The sequence below is a fragment of the Spea bombifrons genome, chromosome 12 (assembly GCF_027358695.1).
Source record: "Spea bombifrons isolate aSpeBom1 chromosome 12, aSpeBom1.2.pri, whole genome shotgun sequence".
Classification (NCBI taxonomy): domain Eukaryota; kingdom Metazoa; phylum Chordata; class Amphibia; order Anura; family Pelobatidae; genus Spea; species Spea bombifrons.
Genome location: NC_071098.1, coordinates 1,643,776 through 1,667,377, shown reverse-complemented (window position 1 = coordinate 1,667,377; position 23,602 = coordinate 1,643,776). Strand labels below are relative to the sequence as shown.

At 44.3% G+C, this 23,602-nt stretch overlaps 1 protein-coding gene across 1 annotated transcript; it reads left to right on the top strand.

The window, feature by feature from the left end:
• The first annotated feature begins 206 nt into the window (after window positions 1-206).
• On the top strand, window positions 207-14,395 carry ADAMTS8 (ADAM metallopeptidase with thrombospondin type 1 motif 8). The gene is made up of 9 exons (XM_053452607.1): window positions 207-1,055; window positions 7,079-7,318; window positions 7,889-8,021; window positions 9,318-9,485; window positions 11,060-11,355; window positions 11,435-11,618; window positions 11,901-12,070; window positions 12,178-12,353; window positions 12,917-14,395. Exons 1-9 carry the CDS (start codon window positions 207-209, stop codon window positions 13,659-13,661), a joined length of 2,961 nt encoding a protein of 986 aa, XP_053308582.1. The 3' UTR covers window positions 13,662-14,395.
• The last annotated feature ends 9,207 nt before the right edge of the window (window positions 14,396-23,602 follow it).

Here is a 23,602-nt window from a genome sequence, read left to right as displayed (position 1 = left end):
ATTTTTAAAGCATAGTGAGTAATTCCACTTTCTTTTATATTTGCAAATAATCTAAAATGAAATTGATGTTTGATGCACTTTTCAACTCATAGAGCTTTATAAATTACTGTAAATGAAACACTTTTAATCGGACGCGTCCCTCATTCTCTCCAAACTGTTTTTGGTATCACTTATCGGTGAGTTGTATGAATTTCGTTTTGGTTGCCATGGACCACCTTTGCTTCCAGGGCTTTGCCGTTATCCTCATGGTTCTGTACCCGGGAACACTGGCAGTGCCCTTAGGAGAGGTGACAACGCCAGAGATCACTCGGGGCAGTAATGGCAAAATGACCCTGAGGTTCTCCGCTCTTGGGATGAATCTAGAATTCCATCTTAATCCAGATGATGGTTTTCTAAGACCTGGGGTGAACATTGGACGTGTTCATAGGGCAGGTGAGGAGGAGGAGGGTGTGGATGGTCTGAGGAGCTGTTTCTATTCAAGTCAAGAGCCCTTTGCTGCTTTTAGTATGTGTAAAGGGGTACAGGGTGCTTTCCTCCATGGCCGGGACAGCTACATCATCCAACCCACTGACAAATGGACAGGTCAAGGGCCGCTTGGTCAGCACCTCGTTTTTAAAGCCCGGAATGGAGACACTGAAAGTTGGGGAAGCAGAACTGCAGAAAATAACCAAGAAGAGATCAAAAATCCAGAGCAAAAATCAGCAGGTGCATCCGGCGCGAAGACAAAAAACGCAAGAGGGGGGAAACAGGACCTCAATGCAGGCGAGGAGCCACATGATGGTGACCAGGTGCCACCCAGGTTATCAGAAAGGGATGGGGGTGACGTACAAGGGCAAGGTCCGCTGGACGGCAGCAGAGGAGACCGAAACCCCAACATCTCCCCAAGGCAAACACAGACTTGGACCACCCTTGAGAAATCCAAAAACGGGACGCAGAGAAGCGGAGCCGCTCGCCCCCAGTCTCGGAATCGGAGGTTCGTGTCCGTGGACCGCTTCGTGGAGATCCTGCTGGTGGCCGATACCTCTATGGTTCAGTTTTATGGAGAAGATTTAAAGGTAAGGAGATACCTGTTTTTATATGAGATCTAGCGATGCCCGGGGGGGGGGTCCATGTTGTGATTGTTACTCTAAATATTTGGAAACAAAGTATCAAGGTGCTCTTAGTGCTGAAACATTAAGCACTGCTTCCTCAGCAGATGTAGCCCCAAAACCGCACCTGTTATTGGGGTTCATTCACTAAACAGCGAGCTGCTTGTGACCTTGATGTGATCCGATATCTCATCTTCACCATTGTACAGCGCCGCAGAATATGATGGCGCTACATAAGGCAATAAATAATAACACATATCGTGCGCGGTCAACTCTGATGAGCTTCCCCTGTAAGAAGAGATAAAAGTCACCTCTGCTTAATGTCAGCTAAATCCTGCAGATTATCTCACTGACTTAACTATGCGATAAGCAGGTGCCAAACTGGCCCTTGCAGGAGATACTCACAGGGGCCGACCTTTCGTGATGCGAAGGCTGTGGGATTATGAAATGTGCCACATTGCGTCAGCCTACGTACCGTCCAGTTTAGTGAATAGATCCCTGTTAATGCACACAATTAACCTGAAGGTCCTCGGCTGTTGTTTAAATCTAACTCCCACTACCCTGATCCAGACCAGCACAGGTGCAAGATGAGCTATTTGTATACCTCGGCGTCTCGGCTGCACCGTTGGGGGGGGCATTAAGCTGAATATCGGTCTCAAGAAATACTCCGGGGCGTTTCTTGGGAATCACGGTGGCCCCAGCCGTCCAGCCTGCAGACGGTAATCCAGTCCTGCGGTAGCGATGCGGGTAATCAGCGGGGGGTTGGCAGGTGTTAGGAAGCCGTTTTTATTTAGCAGCAGACAAGGGGTCACACTGTTCCCAGTGGGGTCAATGACCTGAATAGGAAGGATCCAATTGCCCCCCAGGCTGGTGTTACCACCATGGGAGATTACGGATGTTTGCGTCTTTAGCCCTAAACTGCTGCAGAACCTCTTTGATTGACAAATTGGCTACACAAGAGTAAAGTAAATGGGGGAGGGGGGGTGCTAAGTCCTTGGTGCCGGGGAGTAGAGAAAAATTACCCCATCCAAAAAGCCCATGCAAAGAGCTTGATGTGCCCTAAATAGCTATGCAGGTAAATCCGAGCGAGTTACCCCACCAGGACCACAGAAAAATACGTAAGAAGCCCTTAGGAAGTTTAAATCCCACTTCCCCCGGGCAGAACCAATATTCACCATTATCATCCAGCGGCGATGGAATGGAAGGAAGTCTTACTTTACTGAGAGGGTGGTAGCTAAATGGAACAGCCTCCCAGCAGAAGTGGTAGAGGGTGTATTAAACATGCATGGGATAGACATACGGCTCCTGAATCTGAGACGAGACATAGAAACAAAGACCTTGACTCAAAGTCAAAGCTGAGGAATTAAGCAAAGGATGTAAAGAGTCCGAGAGATGCCCACCCAAAACTAAACTGCCCCTGGGTGAGAATGTACATTTTCGGTTTAGTTGGTATAGTTGCTGATTTGTCAGCGGGGTCCACGTGTTACTAAATCCACCCCAAATTTGAGAAGCAGATGTCGGGTTGCGTATGTTGGGTTTGGTGAAACGCTCGCTGTCTGGGAAGCCTCAGCGGATTCCCGATTAACGACCGGCTGGAGCTTTTTGGCAGCGACTTCAGCAAGAAAGAAACGACTAACTTCACACGAGTGGAATTCACGGCGTCGCCGCACCGTATCCGTCGTGGGGGCTCACAGGTAGCGCCGGTGTCGTCCGCGGGGTAGACGTTGCAGCCGGCGGGGGGGTAGACGTTGCAGCCGGCGGGGGGGTAGACGTTGCAGCCGGCGGGGGGGTGGACGGTGCGGGCTGGGGGGGGGTGTTTGATGTGGTCTCTTCTGATACTTTGTGGTCTCTGACTCCTCTCCGACGGCACGGAAAAGGAAACCAGACTTCCTCGTTTACTGGTTCACTTAAATCCTTCATCCCGAGGCGCGCTGTCCTCCCGGTCAGAACTAAAACGTCATTTTCATTTAAATCCAGACTCTGCCGGCGGATCGGCCCCATCCGGCCCCCGTCTAGTCGCCCGTTTCTCCTGCTGTAAAGACTCGAACCTTAATCAGTCGTTGGTCTCGTCTTAGATTCAGGAGCCGTATGTCTATCCCATGCATGTTTAATACCCTCACTGTATTACCCTCTACCACTTCTGCTGGGAGGCTGTTCCACTTATCTACTACCCTCTCAAAAAAGTAAAACTTCTTTCATTACATGTGGGATGACTTTAAGTACCAACTAACAGTAATTACGGTACTTCAACAGAAAACATTAATTACCGCTTTTATGCAAAATGAGGTTTCCTGAATGTCTTCTTCAAACTCTTGTTTCCAGGAGAAATTTGGTTGGGTTACTGCATATAGTGAAGAAGGTAGCCGGGAAACTCACAGTTTAGTGAATAAAACCCTCCAAGAGATGTGAATGCGCTCAAAAGTTCAACTCCATATCCGCCTGTCCATTGAATAGAAATACAATCAGAAAGTAGCGAGCGGGTATTTTGGGGGTGATTCAGGGTGGCAGATCCCAGCCTTCTGGTAGCCGGGGCTCCTAAAATGTTGGGGATCAAACCTCGGAGCCAATCTCGCCAGAATCTTCCCTGCCTGATTCCACCATGAAAGATAATGATAGAGTTAATTATTATTATTATTGTTACTATTGTGTTCATAATAATAATAATAATAATAATAATAATAATGTTGTTATATTGTTAATAATAATATTATAGTAGTAGTAGTAACATTACCAATATGTCATTAATAATAATATATTATTGTTATTTATATATATATTTTATTTTTTTTGTGAAGTGTCAGCATAGACCATGGTGTTGTACTAACGCTTTGATGAGGTCACAGAGATTATAAAAGTCAGTCAAATGGGTTTTAGAATTCCTCTTTAGAATGTGGAGGATGCGTCAGCAGGACGAGGAGCCAATTTCCATGCCCCGCTCAGACTTTGGGCTTTAATTCCGTTCTTTGTGATTCCTCTTCCCACAGTTTTCTTAACGATCTTCATTTATTTCCTATTTTGCGCCGTGCGGGGGGGTTTCATATAATGAATGACAGCAGCTCGTTAACGCATTCAATGGCAGAGGGTACGCAACGCACATAGAGAAGCAACGTGGGGTTCACCCCGGCGACCCCTAAGGGGTTAATGTTACAGCACCATGCGGCTTTTCTGCCATTGAGGGTCGCTCCCCGAAATTGGCTCCCAAAGGTTTTCTTTAATCCCGTGACAAAGGATCCAGTGAACGGATCCAACATCCATTATGGCTCGTCACCCCCTACCTGCGCGACTAGAGCTCCAGAGTCAGGCGGTTCCCAGACAGAGCAGAGAGACCGCCTTGGAAGGTTTTTATTATCTTTAAATGGCTCGGCTTCTTAACCCCCCCCCCATTGCAGCCGTGTGGGAAATATAATAGCCCTGCCGGTGGGTGGCACGGTGACTCCGGGGGCTTCTGTCTCGCCAATTAACCGCGTCACCGCCGGAGCAAAGATATTTTGTTAAGCCTTTTCGGACTGCCGGTTACGTGGAATCGGATTGATTTCCCATCCAGGGGCGCTTTATCTTTAACACCCCCCCCCCCCCGTATCTCAGCCTAAAATGCGTAATCAATGGCGGGTTCCAGGCGCTCCATTAATTCTGCAGCCAAACCCGGAGGAAGCTGCTTTCATGGTTACGGCCGAGGGCGTCCATTCCGGGTCCCCCTACCAAGGTGTGAGCAATACGCTGGAGGTTAAAGGGTTAAAATGCAGAGAGTTCGGTTCCATGCTGATGATAAATAAAGACGCTTTTCTCTCTGATAATTTATTCTTTACTTAAATCCACATTCAATTTATTTAATCAGATAACAGAATATCGACTCCGAACGTAACTTCCCTGCATTCTATCAACTATTTAATAAAAGGCCAGATAAACCTTAAGCCCCTGGCAGTTGTGCTCAGAAAGCCCCGCGGCCAGTAAGTGAATCGCGAATCCCCTGCAGTCTCCATCCTCATCTGGCCGTGGATTCCAGAGCTTTACTGCCCTCACTGCCCCTTTCTCTGTATAGTTATAACCTCAGCTCTTCTAATGGTCTGTTTCAGGGGAAAGCCTAGGGTTAGTGGCGCCCGGGCCCAGTATTTCTTCAGAGCTCCCCTGTAAATAAAATACACACACGCTAACACGCAAACTTACTCTAACACCCACTCACTTTCACACCATACACTTATACACACAAACACACACACACTATCTCTGTCCCGCCTCTCCCTTTCACAACCAACCCTAACCTCACCTCTGACACACACACTGACCATACACTGACACTCACGCACGCTAACACCGTATCCTAGCATACACTCGCACTCTAACACCATCCACTGACACACACACGCTAACACCGTATACTAGCATACACTCGCACTCTAACACCATCCACTGACACACACACGCTAACACCGTATCCTAGCATACACTCGCACTCTAACACCATCCACTGACACACACGCACGCTAACACCCTATACTAGCATACACTTGCACTCTAACATGACATGCTGACACACACACACGCTAACACCGTATACTAGCATACACTCGCACTCTAACACCACATGCTGACACACACGCACGCTAACACTGTATACTAGCATACACTAACACCATGCTGACACACACGCACGCTAACACCCTATACTAGCATACACACGCACGCTAACACTGATAACAGTGAAAAGAGAGTAAAACACACAGTTTTGTAGATATAGTTCTCCTTCTTCATTAACCCTTTAAAGCCATACAAATCCCACAACACACACACAATCTCTTAAAGCGACCGTGATGTTCTTTTTTCATCGGCGGCAGCATTTATTTAGCAGCGATATGTGAAATAACTTTATTCTGCAATAATTGGCTTTAACCCTTTCAGAGTGACGTGCAGCACTTTGCAATGTATTATCCAACCCTGTGGTTATTACACATCCGTCTGGTTATATTTGAGCCAAACGCCGATAGCCGCGTCCAAAATATTACAATTATTCAGCATTAAGGGTCATAGACTTTGGGATACATTTTTGAGTGAAATTTGGGAAATTTCGAGAATTAGGTAATAAGTCGGATTTTTTTTCTTACATTCTTCTGTTAAATGTTTTTTGCTTGTAAAGTTTGCCAATAAGACGGTTTTCACAGCAAGTGTCAGAGAGAGAAAACACTAAAGCATTTTAGTGTTTAGCCTTCTAGAATGCAGCTCTAGTCATTTGGCTGAAGGTCATGGGAGTTGGTAAATTGCACCACCTGGCAGCAAAAGGATTGTGTATCCCCGGTGTAAAGACGCATTGGCTTTGGCTTTGAGTGTTACGGCAGAAGCCTCTGGGGATGAGCTGTTTGGACCGATCTATGGGACATAAAGCAGATCTGTCTAGACTGGTTGTGCTGTCTCTGTGGCAGTAACCCAGCACTCTAACTGCGCATGTTCTCTGCAGGTAAAGACACCCAGGATGGACTTTTCACTTCCTTCCTCCACCAGTTCATCTTGTTTAACTATATACAGACAAGGCAATAAAATCACAAAACCTGCCGGCAGATCGGCCCCATTCGGCCCCCGTCTACTCGCCCATTTCTCCTGCTGTAAAGACTCAGACCTTAATCAGTCGTTGGTCTCGTCTTAGATTCAGGAGCCGTATGTCCATCCCACGCATGTTTAATACCCTGACTGTATTAACCTCTGCAACCCATACTGGGGAGCTGTTCCACTTATCTACCACTTTCTCAATAGCATGATAACTTTATACTTTCTACTGCAAGGCAAACACAGGCAAAAAAATCTTTACTATAGCAAAGTATATAATAAAATAGTATAATAAGATTATAACGATAATGACTCGTAAAAGTATCTCGATAATGTATCGATTTTTTGTTCATCGTTGAAAATGTCTCTTCGGGTTCTAATTAATTTGCCGGTAAACGGGACGCTCTTGATGTCCGGCGGCCCCCGAGATAATCAGGGTTCCTGTTCTTTCGCAGCTCCATCTCCTGACCCTCATGTCCGTTGCAGCCCGGATCTACAAGCACCCGAGCCTCCAGAATTCGGTGAGCCTGGTGGTGGTGAAAGTCCTGGTGGTGGAGGACGAAGACGCCGGGCCGGACGTCTCGGATAACGCTGGCCTCACCTTGAGAAACTTTTGTAACTGGCAGCAGGGTTTCAACCCACCGAGCGACCGCCATTCGGAGCACTATGACACCGCCATCCTTCTTACCCGCCAGGTACGCGGACCCCCTGGGTTACATCGTCACAAGATGCTTGGGGGGGCATTTTTAGAGATGGGAGAGGAACGTGTTACACATATAGAGTCACATATAACATCAACACACAATATCTCATACGTCATGAAGGCTGTCCAAAGAACAAATCATTATAATGATCCATTGACCTACAGAGGGACACCGAGGACCCCCAGAAGGAAAGGGTTAAGTTGCCCCCGTGCCCGGCGTTACCGTGTGGCTACGTCGCTGCCGGTCGGGGCAATGCGCCATTAATCGAGCAAAACAGACCAAGCGCGTTTGATTCCTTGTCCCTCGGCGGATACATTGTATTCTCTCCCGTCCCCTTTGTAATATAGAATATTAATTCCTAAAACTTCTGGATTTGGCCCCGATTTGCAGCCATTCCCGTGGCGTGTGTGCGATTCCTATGACATGTAGCTCGTGTTCGTACACGTTATACAGCCGGCAGCGTTTAAAGGCACAGAGTGAGCTCTGCAAAGAAATGCCCTTTGGGTGAGTTCCATGCAGCCAAGAGATTATTATTTCATTTTATTTATTTTTTCGCCCCAGGATATCTGCGGACACAAGTCGTGCGGCACTCTGGGGGTGGCCGACATCGGAACCGTGTGCGACCCCAGCAAAAGCTGCTCCGTCATCGAAGACGATGGACTCCAGGCATCGTATACATTAGCGCATGAGCTGGGTAATTCCCAATGTGCTTCTAAAAACATTCAGCCCCATTCGGCCCCCGTCTAGTCGCCCGCTTCTCCTGCTGTAACGACTCAAACCTTAATCAGTCGTTGGTCTCGTCTTAGATTCAGGAGCCGTATGTCTGTCCCATGCATGTTTAATCCCTGCACTCTATTACCCTCTACCACCTCTGCTGGGAGGCTGCTCCACTTTTCTACCACCCTCTCAGTTGGGACTGGAACACTAAGCTAAATCCCATTCTAGGAACTTTTTCTAAGAATTAATTTAAATGTCGCAATAATTTTAATGACTTTATGATTTTATTAGTAGAGCAATTTTACTTTAATCCGTAAAATTTTTCCAAAAAAGAAAAAAAAAAATTTTTATTTTGTATTTATAATTTAAAGAATTTTTTCTAAAATAGAAAAAAAACAGTGCTTTTGCAATGAAACATATTTTTAACCTGGGAACATTCCTTTCTTTGTTATGCGTAATACCCAAATATTTTGTTTTGCAATCGTTTCTGATGAAGAGTGTAACGCTGCCCCCCCGATAGAAGCGCTTGTTGGCCGCCGTACGTGGCGACTCCTCTATACCGCGCTCCGCCGCCGCCGCCGCCGCCAACATGGAAGGGGAGGAAATGTAACTGGCAAGAAAAATCCCCCCCCCCCGAACAAGGAAATCTTTAATTAATCATTAAAATATGTATTTTTTTAAAATTTGATGAAAAATTCCTTTTAAATGCCCAGAGGAAAGAGAATGATCGATGCATTTCAAGGAATAGTACTAAAAAAAATTCTGTTTCAAGACGTGAATAACAGCTGAAAATGTTAAACATTTATGCTTTTTTTTAACCTGAAAATGAACTCCGTGAAGCAAACAGTTTGTTATTCGCAGAGAGTGGTTTCAGGAATTGCTAGAATCTACATCAAAACAACTAAAAGTCACATTAGTCTTTTTATCACTTACTGGCTGTTTAAACTAATATAGAAACCTGGAATCTCCCATTTGGCCCCATTCGGCCCCCGTCTAGTCGCCCGTTTCTCCTGCTGTAAAGACTCAAACCTTAATCAGTCGTTGGTCTCGTCTTAGATTCAGGAGCCGTATGCCTATCCCATGCATGTTTAATGCCCTCACTGTATTACCCTCTACCACGTCTGCTGGGAGGCTGTTCCACTTATCTACCACCCTCTCAGTAAAGTAAAACGTCCTTACATTACAGTAAAGCTGTAATCTCTGAAGTACGTATTTGTGACCCTAAACTCAGCTTAGGACCAGGATTTACTCATCCCATACTTGTCGTTTTCAGCGCACGTCCTCAGCATCCCTCACGACAACTCCAAGAATTGCGAGAAAACGTTTGGGGAGCTCGGCCAACATCACCTGATGGCTCCTCTTTTCCTTCAGCTCAACAAATCCGTTCCCTGGTCTCCGTGCAGCGCCATGCACCTCACCGAATTCCTCGACAGCGGCTACGGTAAGAACGGTTATGCGATTTTTTGTAAATATGTTTTATTGAGCTTTTTAAGCAATTTATCAGGAAAGTGAGATGTTGTCCAAGGCCCAAAAGTTCTATCCATAACAGAAAAGTTTGTTATCAGCGGCGGGGCAGGTAGAGTGTTTCCACCCAAAATGTATTCAGCAAGTGATGCCACCGGTGACTAGGGGTGTATTTACGTTTGGGGCCGTCCCAGTTGCCTGTCCCTTCCGTGGCCGGCGCCCGGGTACAATAATGGCGCTGCTCACCTTTAAGAGACGTAGCACTGGGATATGATGTCATACCCCGGCACGCCGTGTCATAAAGGTGCGCAGCTTCTTATAATGAAGGCTATGGAGGCTGGTTGGGAAGACCAAAGATCTCCCTGACAGCTGTCTGATGATGTCATACCCCGGCACGCCGTGTCATAAAGGTGCGCAGCTCCTTTTAATGAAGTCTGTGGAGGCTGGTTGGGGACAACGAAGATCTCCCTTAGGACTGGCCGATGATGTCAGCTCCAGAAGTTTAGTTTTTTTCCAAACCCTACAAAAGGGCGATTGTGAAAATTACGTTTATGTATCGGAGGCAGAATTTATCCAAGAAAAGTTATATCATAAATTCAGGGTCCAGCTGAGATCGGAGAAGGACGAGATCCGGTGACCTGATGGAAATTTTTGTTTCTTTTAAAAAAAATATTCATAGTATAGAATAGTTAATTTTTACCTCTATTAACAAAAAAACCCCCATTACAGTCGACTCGTTCCAGGTCCTGGGAATGGCGTTTGGGACACTTTTTTTATTATTATTTTTTTTTTACATTGATTCGCAAACTGGAATTTTTGAACTTAGTGATGAATTAAACTTCTCTGCGGGTCTGACTAACCGGGCTGGAATGTCCTGCGCGCTCCGTGACGACGCTCACGTGACCTGCCGGGAGTAAAACATGTTTACACTGACACGAGACACGAAAACACAGCAATCACTGATAACACGGAAAAAACTAAGCGCATTATCTCATAAAAAAAACAAACGTGCGGAATAGAAGACGTAGCGGCCTCCGGATGTTTGAGCCGTTTCTCGATGTTTTATCGTTCTCGTAAAATGCCGTAATGCGCGTTCCGTGTTCCTCCGCCACAAAACTCGTTATTAAATTGTCCGATAAACACAAAAGATCAAGTTTTCTGGTGAGAAATTGGCGCATATAGAAGGAGGGGAAGGAGGGGGTTAACCTCTTGTTCCAAGTTCCCAGGTTGGATGCCATGTCTCATGGATAATATGATAATACCCGCCGGTCTAAACCCTGCCAACATTTCGGGTGCCCAAAGTGGGGTCTCGTTGTTGGGGGTCATGGCTTGAGGTGGGCAGGGGCAGCATTAGAGGCAGGCCCATGGATTTGCATCACCGTGGCAAGGAGGGCAGGTGGGTGCTGTGATCGGAGTCCGCGGGGTAAAAGCACAGATCCTCGGCCATTCAGAGGGCATCTGATTACCATAACCTGCCGGTGATCCCCACCGCCTGGAAAATATGTCTATGGTACGACTCGGCGATGTTAAGCTCCTGCGTTCTTTCCCTAGGGGGCTGCCTATTGGATGCACCGTCCGTGACGCTGGAGCTTCCCGAGGATCTGCCCGGGTCGTTATTCCTGTACGACTTAGACAGCCAGTGCCGCCAGGTGTTCGGGAAGGAGTTCTGGCACTGCCCCAACACCCACCAGAAGGACGTTTGCGCCCAGTTGTGGTGTAAAATCGAGGGCGAGCACGTGTGTCACACTAAAAACGGTTCCCTCCACTGGGCTGACGGGACCGCCTGCGGAGACCACCGCCTCTGCCTCGACGGGGTTTGCGTTGATGAAAACTATGCAAAACCCAAGGTAATTTTGTTGCCCCGTGAAGCTTGATGGTTGATTTAATGCCAATAGACCCCTTATTTATGTGAAATGTGAATTTCAGGTGTCGGTGGATGGCAATTGGGGGAGTTGGGGCCCCTGGGGCGAATGCTCGCGGACGTGCGGTGGCGGGGTGCGCTTCTCCTATCGGGAATGTAACAGCCCTGAGCCTCAGAACGGAGGGAGGTATTGCAACGGCCAGAGGGTGCTATACGAATCCTGCAACACAGACGAGTGTCCCGCGCAGGGTGAGTTCTCCTCCCCTTCGGGATTTTTGGGGTACAAACTGCGCTCTCTAATGGGGAAAATTAACGAAGGAAACCCGATTTACTTTTGTGGAGTTGGAAGTGGACCCTAAATGGTGCAGCGCCTCGCGCATGCTCTTATTCCTCTATACATCTGGCTGCGATGTCCGATGTCAGTGTCTGCATTAACCAATAAGGATGGGGAGAATAAAGGGTTAAATGGAGCATTTTGAACTTTCTTTAAAAATCATGTCTCTTTTCTGATGTTTTTCTGTCCTTTTCCAGATCAGAGCTTCCGAGAACAGCAGTGCGCAAAATACAACCGCATGTCCAGCGATGCGGAAGGCCGAGCCCTCGAGTGGATTCCAAAATACTCAGGGGTGTCCCCGCGCGATCGCTGCAAGCTGGTGTGCCGGGCGCGTGGGGCCCGCGAATTCAAAGTCTTCCAGTCCAAGGTACGGGCTCCGGGGGGGTGGGGGGTAGAATAACAGGTCCTCGGCGTATGTTTATGTACATGTGATACAATTCACGCTAACACTAGCTTCCTGGCATGATCTTGCAGGTGGTGGACGGCACGCTCTGTGGACCAGAGAGTCTGTCCGTGTGTGTCCAGGGTCAGTGTATCAAGGCCGGATGTGACCACGTTCTGGGCTCCTCTAAAAAACTGGACAAGTGCGCCAGGTGTGGTGGAGACGGATCCACCTGCAGGAAGATATCTGGATCCTTCAACAAATCTAAGTAAGGAACGATGTGTTGGGTTTATACTTACAAGCTGTGCTCCAGAAATGACAGATATCAGCTCGGCCATCCAATAACGTGAACCTTGACCGTTGAGTCTATGGAGAATCCACGTAATAATCTAGTTACATTGTAGCAGTCCCTCTGATGAGCCCCATCTGACGTCAATGACATATTTGCTGGGAAGAGTCAGAAGGGCTCCGCGTAAGATCTGCCAAGTATTATGTATCAAAGCTGATACAAAAAAATCTAAAGACCTAACGAGTAGCAACATTTCCGAAAATGATATAGAACAGCATGGCTCAGCATCTGACTAAATTACATTTAATTGATTGAAATAAAACCAATATAAATAAACGAAACACTTGAGGGGCCGTGGGATAAATCCCATCTGTGCAATGAAATGATCGATGATGATTGATAATGATTGATGATGATTGATAATGATTGATAAGGATTAATAATGATCGATGATGATTGATAATGATTGATGATGATTGATAATGAGAGTCATTAACGGGTATTGAAGGCTTATCAGTTTTAACACTTTCTTGTGTTCGCAGTGTCAGGTACGGATACAATGATATCGTCCACATACCGGTGGGAGCTACAAATATTGACATCAAGCAGTCTCGAGAGCGCGGGCTTCTACACCATAGCAATTACTTGGCAATCAAGAAGGCAGATGAGAGTTACCTGCTGAACGGAGACATTGTTTCTTTGATGGAGCAGGATCTGCACCTAAAGGGGACGATTTTGAAATACAGCGGATCTTCAACAAAGCTGGAAAGAATCCAGAGCTTCAGCCCCCTTCCTGAACCTTTAACGATACAACTTCGTCGAGGTTTTGGAGAGACGGTCCCGCTAAAAGTGAAATATACTTTCTACGTTCCCAAAGTTGTGCCATACGCAAGGACGAAGGTTAAGAAGAAGGAGAAGGTGTCCCACCACTCGATAAGGCCGCTTCTAACTTCCAATTGGGTTTTTGGAGACTGGTCTCAGTGCTCCAAGACGTGTGGTTCCGGGTGGCAAAGGAGGACTGTTGAATGTCAAAACGTCGAAGGTGGAGCCTCCGACCAGTGCTCCCAGGAGCTGAGGCCTGAGGATATCCAACCCTGTTCAAAATTACCTTGTCCCATATGGAGGGTAGGGAGTTGGTCGCCTTGTTCTAAGAGCTGTGGGGAAGGGACGCGGACAAAGAGGGTCTTTTGTGCAGACTACACAGGCAAAGAGACAGATGCGGACAAGTGTGACCCCAAAAAGAGACCTGCAGAGGAACTGACCTCTTGTATGCTTGACGAGTGCTAAGGGGCACCACTTTATAGGGATAACCATACAGGCAGCTATTAATATTAGCTCAGTCAAGCTGGTGGGCGCTGAATATTGGGATACCAAGTCAAGAAACCTGGATTATTCTTCCCACAAACATTAAACTAAGGTCGGAGCATCAGACTCTCTCAGTGCTCTGCGTTCTTCTTTACTGGACATGCCAACGCGTTTCACAGCCCTACAGAGCCACCGTACAGCCCACGTGCCCCACCAGCAGCGATTTGAGCTACCGTGCACTAATTGACAGGAGCCGGTCCCAGCCCTGTCCTAAAGACTAACCACAGAACCGGGGCACATTTCGTGTTCCAGATCAAAGCTAGAAATCTACCTCACTAGAGAAACCTCTGATCTTTCTGTATCACCGCAGTGTTAAAGGTCTCTTTTCACCCGCGCAGAGCAGCCATTGGGAGCCGTTTATATATCTGGCTCCGCAATGCTTTGCTATCACATTATATACCAGCCACTGCATTCGCCTGCCAAGTATTACGAGTTTACCGCACATTCGATGGCTTTTATTATACTTTCTCATGTGTCTGTCTGCCGTCAGGTAAACCAAACCCTGACTTGTATTTTTTATTACTTTTTTTCTGTTGCAGAAACAAGCAAATCTGTACAAACTATTTGAATGATGTAGAACGGTCTACGTTGCCTTCTAGAATTATGCTGCTTCAATAACCTGTAAACATTTGGCAATGTAGATAAAGCTGGGATTCTTTGTCCACCCCATCGATACTATAGAGCCTTCTCCGAAATGCGTAGGGTCATTGACCCGGGTTAGACCTGGGTCTGGAGCAAATGGAGCTACAGAAAGGACCTGGTAAACGTAATGACATGGGTTTGCTAAATATAGTCTTTTGAGTCGTTTTATTTTGGTCAAAACTGTCTGTTTTTAGCTGAATTCTGGACTAGTGAAATTTGTTTGCTGGCGGCATCAAACAAACCGTAATTAGTATTCAAATTCTGCCCTTATTTCTAGAAAAGGGCTCTCAGCCGGTCTCTACAAGCTTTAACTGGACTACAAGTCCCATTATCCCAAGACGGCAGTCGACAAGCCTTTTGCTCTAGAACAGGATACACGAGCCGTACTTCAACACACACCACCCACAGCCATCGTCAATCCCTTTTGTTCTCGAACAAAGCCCATGGTTGGCTGTGAATTGTAGGAGTTGAATTCCAGTAAAAGTTGAAGCAATGCAGACAGCGCGACCAGGCTCCAGAGCAAATGAAATGTTCGTTTTGTTTCTCTTTTCGTTAAACGGTTAACGGGAGGGAAACGTTCCTCTGGCTGATAAAACACGGGGTGGGCAGAGTTTATACGCAGCAGCTGGAAGACATCTGGGCTTTTTGTGCGAATTCCCGTGTCCCCTCCCAAGCGTGGGAACAGAGCGGCGCAGGCTGCGCTCCGCTTGTGCAGTCGCCATTTTGCATTGTCGCCCAGGTGCAATCAGGTGCTCATCCAGAAACATTAACCTTTACTCTGCCATTGTCCATACGCTATTAGAAAGGTGCATGCCAAGACATTCCTTTAAGCTGCTGTCCCACTGATAGACCTATTTTTTCACTTTGCGGGATGACTTTAACTTAGGACCTGTATCGAAAATGCATATGGCAGAGCTTCTTACAAACGTGTGCTGCCCTGCCAGATATACTTTATATATACATACATACATATGTCCCTGGTTATAGAGGACATGGGGTCACCATAGAGCTCAGTGCATTATGGAGCAATCTGTTACACACCTCTAAGCAAAAATACATTTACTCATGAAAAGGACGACCCCATTTTGCTACATTTCAGGTATTACTAATGTCGATGAACTTTCATTATTTTTTTTTTAAAGAAATAATATTTGTAGAAATTACCCAACCAGCCACAAGAGGAGAATTGTCAGGATTCACCTTGCATTTCCATGTTATTATTTAAGTTAATAGTAATGTCTACCATGTGATGCTTTTAAACCTAAGGCGATGTCTTCGTTTTGTAAAATGTGTTTTTTTCTGATGGTTCTATAGATTTTTTTTTTATTACATGGCTAAACACTGTCCTGGAATGACCACTAGGGGCGCTGCTGTGTTTGTGACAATGTGATTTCTTAAATCAAGCTTTTTAACAAAAAAAATAATAATAATAATGTAAAAAGTATCAATAAACTTTATAATTTTGTTAAAAAAATGTTTTGTTATTTGTTGTGAAGCTCATAAAAAAAAACCTTTTTTATTTGTACTTTATTTATTAATAGGTCCCAGAGGGGTTTGGGATATTAATTTCTTTATATTTTCTATATGAATGTCTAAAGCATCAAGTCCCTCTGCTAGTCCTGTTAAGAGCTTTCTATAAATTGGGGGTAAAATATTATCCGTATAAGGAAGGTTTTAGACGTTAGCTCAGATGAAACGTTGGTGGCTACTTTTTAACAAAAAGTTCATTTTCAGGGAAATTTACAGTATAGACTCCTAGCGGGAGGGAATTTCTGAGTACTTATAGAGTATTTAACGTGTTTAGCCTTGGTGATTACATTACTGTTTGGCCCAAGGTTTGCAAAGCATTTACATTTGTGATTCATAACTTTGAACGCCCCCCCCCTCCCCTCGTGTAAAAGAACATTTTGTATTTTTTTTTATAATTTCTCTTTTAACTCCTGAGAAAAACATCATTATTTCTAGGAGAACGTCATGTTGATATATGGGCTCTCGGAACAAGGAATGTACCTATTTTGTAAAGAGACCCTGCTGGAGATCCATCACTTTTACAATACTGACTTTTTGTACAGATGTAAGGAACAATATTGCTGATTGACATTCCAAAAACATTGCCAGATGTCACATTGGCTGGCATTGTGAAAAACAAGTTGCCATGAAATGTAATTCACATGCCCTGCTTGCCCCACTCCGCAGGTCAGAGGTCAGGGTATAAGGGATGGACCCTAACCCTAGGTCAGAGGTAAGGGTATGAGGAACAGTACTGAAGGGGTGAGCAATGATTTCATCAAAGGTATGATGGGAATTGTAGTTTGACAAGTTGGCAAGACAAACAAACCAGGGGTCTGAGATGTTAAAAATGAGCTTGGGTGTTACAGGTATGGCATAGAATAATAATTATTGATTTATTTCTCTTGCTCGATGATTAAATCCCCATCATTGGCCCGTCTGACATCTTGTAAAAATTTAAACAATGGACATAGATGGTCCAAGAAAAGATACAGTTTTCCCTCAAAGGTGATTCTATTTATTGGAATAACAGAAAAAAAGGTCTACATTCTGGACCTCTAAGGTATCTTTGTTACATAAATTGTAATTGTTACATAGAGTTGTGGAACTATGTATCATGAATGCTCCTGTAAGAAAAAACTTAAAACTTTCAGATCAACTTTATGCACCCAGCAGATGTCGGCGCGTGAGAAGACCGTGCAAAGGCAACATTCCACCACTAATAATCTCGACAATCTCAGTAATGTATACCTCTACAATCAACGTGAAATAGCAGAATCTGCCCTCCATCGGGAAGACAGGAGGTGGCCACCTGTACACCAGGCTGTAGGTGGGTTACCTTCTGGTCATTATTGGTCTTCAAACCACCTCAGTGGACCATCTTCCCCAAACCCAATGAACATATACAGTGCTACAGAATATGATGGTGCTATATAAATCAATACACAATGAAAGTATCAGGTAGAAGGACAAAGGAGGGAGATCAAGTTTTTGCCTCCATCCCTAGATGATGGAATCAGCGCACCGCGGCCCACAGACTTTTTTCAGATCCCCAACACCCAATGCCGGGCTGAATACAGCTTCAGATCACATCCCCCCATGCGAAGAAAAATGGCAGATTCCTCTTGTGAAAGCTCAATAAATTGTTACATTGTTACAGGCTGTTATTATGTTTAAAAAAAAGGCATAAACGGAAATCTGTCGGATACTTTAAGACCGTTCAGTATGTTTTCTACATGTGTCACGACTGCCTTTTCTTTATACCTGGTTCGCATATTGAGGACACGGAGGGGCGACAGGTATCATACATGTTCTTATCGTCATATAGTCCAAAACATTTTGGATGTAGATGAAGTAGCTGTAAATTACTCAAAAGGAGGGGATTTTAGCCTAAATGTCCATGTTAAAAAGCAGTATAGAAGAAGCGGTGATCATTTCAGACACGCATTCACGCTGTATTGGCAAATCATCGCTGTGTTATTTATATGCCAAACAGGTACAGTGCAAAGGACAAGTGTATTCACACGCCGCTCGCTGCCAGCCCTATTAATACACACGAGACGCGCTCGGCCGGACTATATGAGGAAAGGATACGTGTTCATACTGATAGAGCACGGCCGGACCAGACAGTCCTAGCGGTACCGGGTGATATCGCTGCTCTTTTATCTGTTTGGTATTTCATGCCGGCACATCGGTGATCCTTAGTGACGCTAAAAAGGAGCAGCTCAACTTTTTTTTTTAAATGCAAAATATGTAGGTTTAGGGCATATTTTAAGTATGCATTTTAGTGAACAAAAGCAGTGTGTCATGGAAAGGTGGTTTATCTAAAAACAGATCTATGAGACCTCCAGGACTAGGAGCATTTCCATTCAGATGGAATAAAGTGATATGGTAAATATGATAGCATAAAGTATAATGGAAGAATGGAGGAAATTTCCAAATATGAGAAAACACTGGGATGGGGGTTCAGTGCATTTCGTTATCTTAGACATTTATCATTAAAAAAACACCACCAATGTACAAAAGCCAAATATAAGGGCGATATTTAATTGGGGCAAAATCCTAAATGTGGTAGAACCAATGTGAAGAAACCAACAGAACATTAAATATCTTAAATATCATTTTTTTGACAGCCGGTAGAACTTTTAAAAAAAAACTAAGTTTAAGATAAAATCAGCTTTTGACCAGAGCTTATTGTATTAATTGATATGAAAGAAAGCAGATTTGTTACTACTATTGGTAAAATGATGTTTTTGTAAGAAGAATCAGAGTATCCATGATCCAGAGAGCTGGTAATATTATTAAAATGTGAGTCCGTGATCCTCTGCGTCTTCCTGACTCGGGACGCGGCCCAAGCTGGATTCTGTGATATATCCATCAATACGAACTATTCGCCGAGGTCCCCAAGGTGTGCGAACAGCTTTCGGTCACAAAATAACAAGAGTTGAAATAAATATTGTGATTACTGGAGATTCTTCTGCACTTTCCTGTTATCCAGAAATCTGTATGCTGTGCTGTTGAGTTCTGGACATATAAATTATAAGATGGAGGGAAGCCTAGAACAAGCGATGAGATCATAACGGATAAAGTCCAGATTTAATGAAGAAGCCTCCGCTCTGCCAAGCCTCCCGTAGCTCAGAGAGGCCTGAAAGTGGGTGCAGTTTGTTGCGTCCCGAGAGAAAGGCTGAGGCTGGAATGGCACTTGGCTAACATAGGACGGATTAGAGAGTTAAATAGCCCTGTCCCGGGGTGACTGCCTGTTAAATACCAAAAGCCTGCTTCTCGCAACTGACCTCGCGCATCTTGGCACCCGTGCAGATGCTAAGAGGATGACTTCACTGTAGTCCTGCTTCATCTGCCAGGAGCTAAACTCGTTAACTCACTTAATGCCAGAGAGCCAGCAAATAAATCTGCTGACACTTTTAGCAACTAAATGTATCCAGGTAGCTTAACTCTATCTTGCATCATTCGTGTTTTCATTCCTTATACAAACTTACTACTCATCCTCTGACTTTTTTAGGAGATGTCTCCAAAAAGTTGGATAGAACTAGCCAAATTAACGCTTACAAAAATGAGTGCCGATGTATTTAATTTAAGAAAGAAACTTTTGGGGTAGCCCTATTTTGGTTGATATTCCATGAATAATTGGCCCCTATGCCACATTCAATCTTCAAACAGAAGAAAGATTTATGATCTGGCTTTGATACTGTAACAGTGTCACCCCAAAGGAAGCGGGTCAGGTCAGAGCTCATTGGGGTCCTTTGCTGGTCGCCATAATGGTGCCAAGCTGTGCACAAGCCGCCGTTCTTTACTGTCTTCACAAAGCTTCAGTGTCGCCTCTTCCAGCGGGACCATGGGCCAAGCATGGCGGTGGCATCTCCCGGTGACATCAGATGCCCCTTGTGTAAAGCAGCGTATTGCCAAAAGATGAGGGAGCTACTTGTAGCCTTTTCAGAAATAAGTGGCTTCCATATAGGATATCGGATGCCGTTTGTGGCTTCTGTACCAACGTGATGATGTTGCAACCTACGATCCATTGTGTTCCGAGCTCCAGGAGGCTTCCAGCTCGCATATCATACATAGAGGACTATTCATGTTAAATATCCAGATAACTGAAAAAGGGCCTCCGCTTAATAATAATAATAAAAACTTTGCACAAGGCAGCGGGAGCTCACATTTTATAAAACATTCTTCATAACGTTCAATAATCTCCGTTCATTTTGAATGTATTCTTTTCCATTTTGAGAAACCGATTAATTTCCTGCGCGTCTCAAAACGCAAAGATCAAGTTTTTTGTATTTGTGACGAGACCCAATACATTTCAGAACCAGCTAAAAATATATTGCAATAAGTTTTTATTGTCTTCTGAGTATTTTTTTTAACACAAGAAAAGCAGGCTATTTTTTTTTTACTTAACTCTGTGTTTCATTTTGCTATTTTATCTTCATTATTGATATTTTGCTCAGATGAAGCCGTTAACGGCACACGATTCAAACTTTCTGTGACGAGGAAATTATTACTTCTTATTAGTGAGCAGGCAAGAGCTGCATCGGTGAGGCTTCAGTAACCGGCACCTGTTCCTCAAATGACTTTGCCCGGGGGAAAACCATATACGTTTTTTTCCTTTACTACTATAGACACATTACATACATGTCTGTCTGTAGAAAGAGAACATTCTCTGTAGGAAGAGAACACATATCTGCGTCATATGAATGACACGCGTGGCGCTCTTGTAAATGGCAGGGTTAAAAGATCACCGAAGATGACTTGCAGAAACATTCTGAGAAAGATACAAACTTTCCACTTCACATTCAGGCGTCAACTCTTGACATAAATCAGACTCTAATGTTACTAAGCGCTGCGATTCTATAAAACACATCAACACATCTTCAGCCCAGAGTTAAGTGCTTTTTACCACCATCAGCAAGGCTCACGGACAAGAAGCCATACGGGGCAAGAGGACGAAGGACATAAAACCGACGTCAATAATTCTCATTCGCACTTAATGCAACTTGTTTTTGTAGAGTCTTGGTCTCTGTTTATTCATAAGAATCGGCTCTTCGATGACCCTTCATTTTCTGTACTCTTGGTAGTTCTGGCTCATTATCAGAAAAAAAGTGGCTTTTGTCATATCTGTACCGGTGCTGAGACAGATCAAACAATCTATTAAACTGTTTTGTTACCGTAAAGATAGGCAGGAGTTCTATCTATTGAAGAAGCAGAGGAGCTTCTCTCATTCTTTCACATTTAGTGCTTAGTTACAAAGCATTGAGATGCTTCGAAGAACTAGTTGAGTTTCAACGATCACCTTGAGTTTGTCGAAACGGAGCAACCAGGATGTTTGTGAACTTCCAGCTCAATGACATTTTACGCCAACTCAACCCAAGTGACTCCAGAACTCCATTAAGCTATGCAGGGCTTGCCAGCTGGATGACCAGTTTGACCAACAAACTCAATGGTGACTCAACGGAATGCAAGAGACTCACAATGTCCAAAACTGACGTCACTTCATGAGATCGTTTGAGCCGATTTAGTCGAGTTAAGCTGCGTTAACGCTACTCAACTACCGCCTTGAACCTTAGTAGCCATGTGCATCATTTCTTAAGACTGTAAGCTCTTGGAAGCAGAGGACATCCATTCCACTGTATAACACCATGTGCTCTACATGGCAGTTGGGAGTATGTCTGCACTCTATAAATAAGTGAGCACTTTCATTAATTTTGTCCTGCTGCTTTCAGAGAGACACGTACAGAGAGTTCAGACACTGACAAGATGACTGGGGATTTAAATAACACGGAGAGCAGCCTCAATTCTCAGTTCATTTATTAATACATCTCCTGCATTCTGTTCTCTCGTTTCCCAGAACATTTTCAACAAGTGCTGATCGTTTCATTTTTACAGCAAAGTCTTGACTTTTTTTAAGTAAACATTTACTTAGCGCTCCTCTCCATAGACTCTGAACGAATGATGACAGTTTTAATCTGGTACATGTTTTGGGGGGGTGGACACAACAGGGGTTCAAATGAACCGAAAGAACAGATCGGCCCAAATTCGGCCCCCGTCTAGTCGCCCGTTTATCCTGCTGCCAGAAACACAGTCTGTATCTCATACGCCAAATGTAGCCATTTCGAAAGATTTACGTTTCCCTAAATCTTTGCTTTTGCTCAGTGCATCGGATGAACAGAGGAATTCCTCAAAACGGAATGATTGGTTCAATAAAAAGCTATTATTTTATATATCACTACTCTTTTTTTTATTTCAATGAAATATTTGATAAATATTGGTTATTCTGAGATCCCCCTAGACTTTATAATAAAAAACCCAATTTTTATTATATAACCATAGACGCAACTAGAGGTTTGGTCCATAGGCACTTCTTGTTTTGACACAATGGGTATAAAAGCTGCTTCTCGGACATTACTCGGTTCTCCGTGTTTTCTGGTCCCTGCTTTAGAACTCCAGGCAAAGAGAGAGAGTTTGGGGAAAAGGGAGTACCGTCCACACGCATAACGTTCATGGCTCTAGGCGGTCCCTGGGTACTCATGTTCAAGCAAAAGTTCTTGTAAGAGCCCGACAACCAAAAGAGCTTGGCTCTAACCCATAGAACTCTCTGGTTATGGTTAAGAAACATTGTATTTAAACCAGAGGAATTACATTTATAACCTAAAAGAGCCAAAATATCATACGAGAAATAAACATTATGATTTATCATTGCAATATATTAATATTTCCAGGACAAATGGTTGACCCGTGCCCAAAAGCAATGCGAGATTCTGGAATTCTGGTAGAAATAGCGCCTAATATAAAGGTAATCCTTCCAAACACTCAGCCGTTTCCAATATCGCAGAACAATAAATGCAAAGAATTTAAAAGTCCTAGGAAACCGTAAAAAGACAAAATTACAATATTTTTGGGTTGTTATTTCCACATAGCTGTGAACGCTATGAACGAAATCTATTCCAAATGGCAAGATAAAAAAAAAAATCATGAAGGGTTTTTTTTCTTGCATAAACTGGATACCCCCAAGAGAAAAAAATAAATGTTTTTAATTCAAATATATATATATTTCTTTCAGGGGGGGGCTGCGAACGACCATACCTGGGTACCCTTCCTTTATCTATGATTCAGCAGGACGGCTTCTCCGGTTGCTATGGTAAAGGCACTTTCACCACTTTGCTCCAGAATTGCTCATTATAAAGAGCACATTTTCCTCTGATCTTTGAAGTATAACAGCACAAGCCCGAGGGCCTTAATCCCGTACCCTGAGGCATTTTGGGCCGAGTCTGCAATGAATAAATGAAATATATTTCTCGTTGCCTGTAGTTTATCATTTTCTGCATGTGATTTAACCATTTAAGTGATACTAAGGAACTCTTACTGGACTGCTAGTCTCTGGAACGCACTTAAACACAGAAAAATTCTTTGTCAACGTTATTGCCGTCATCTTATATTTCCGGCAGACACAGGTGAGAGGGAAAATGATTGGCCAATGGCTTCTAACCGGAGTTTTCTTATCACTACATTTTGGATTTTCCGACTTGATTTATTACGAGGGCAGAACATAACAGCTTTTTACCATTCACTAAGAACACAAGTGGGTGGATAACAAGATCCGTTCTAGGTAGATATACCTTTATCACTCCCATCACTCCTGTGTTCCAATGGCCCTTTATCACTCCCATCACTCCTGTGTTCCAATGGCCCTTTATCAC

Bases quoted from the DNA above. Each gene is read 5' to 3' on its own strand.
- ADAMTS8 (XM_053452607.1), top strand. From the start codon at position 207: ATGGACCACCTTTGCTTCCAGGGCTTTGCCGTTATCCTCATGGTTCTG. The intron at 7,319-7,888 runs GTACGCGGACCC...TTTTCGCCCCAG, and splicing joins CCATCCTTCTTACCCGCCAG to GATATCTGCGGACACAAGTC. The intron at 12,071-12,177 runs GTACGGGCTCCG...ATGATCTTGCAG, and splicing joins TCAAAGTCTTCCAGTCCAAG to GTGGTGGACGGCACGCTCTG.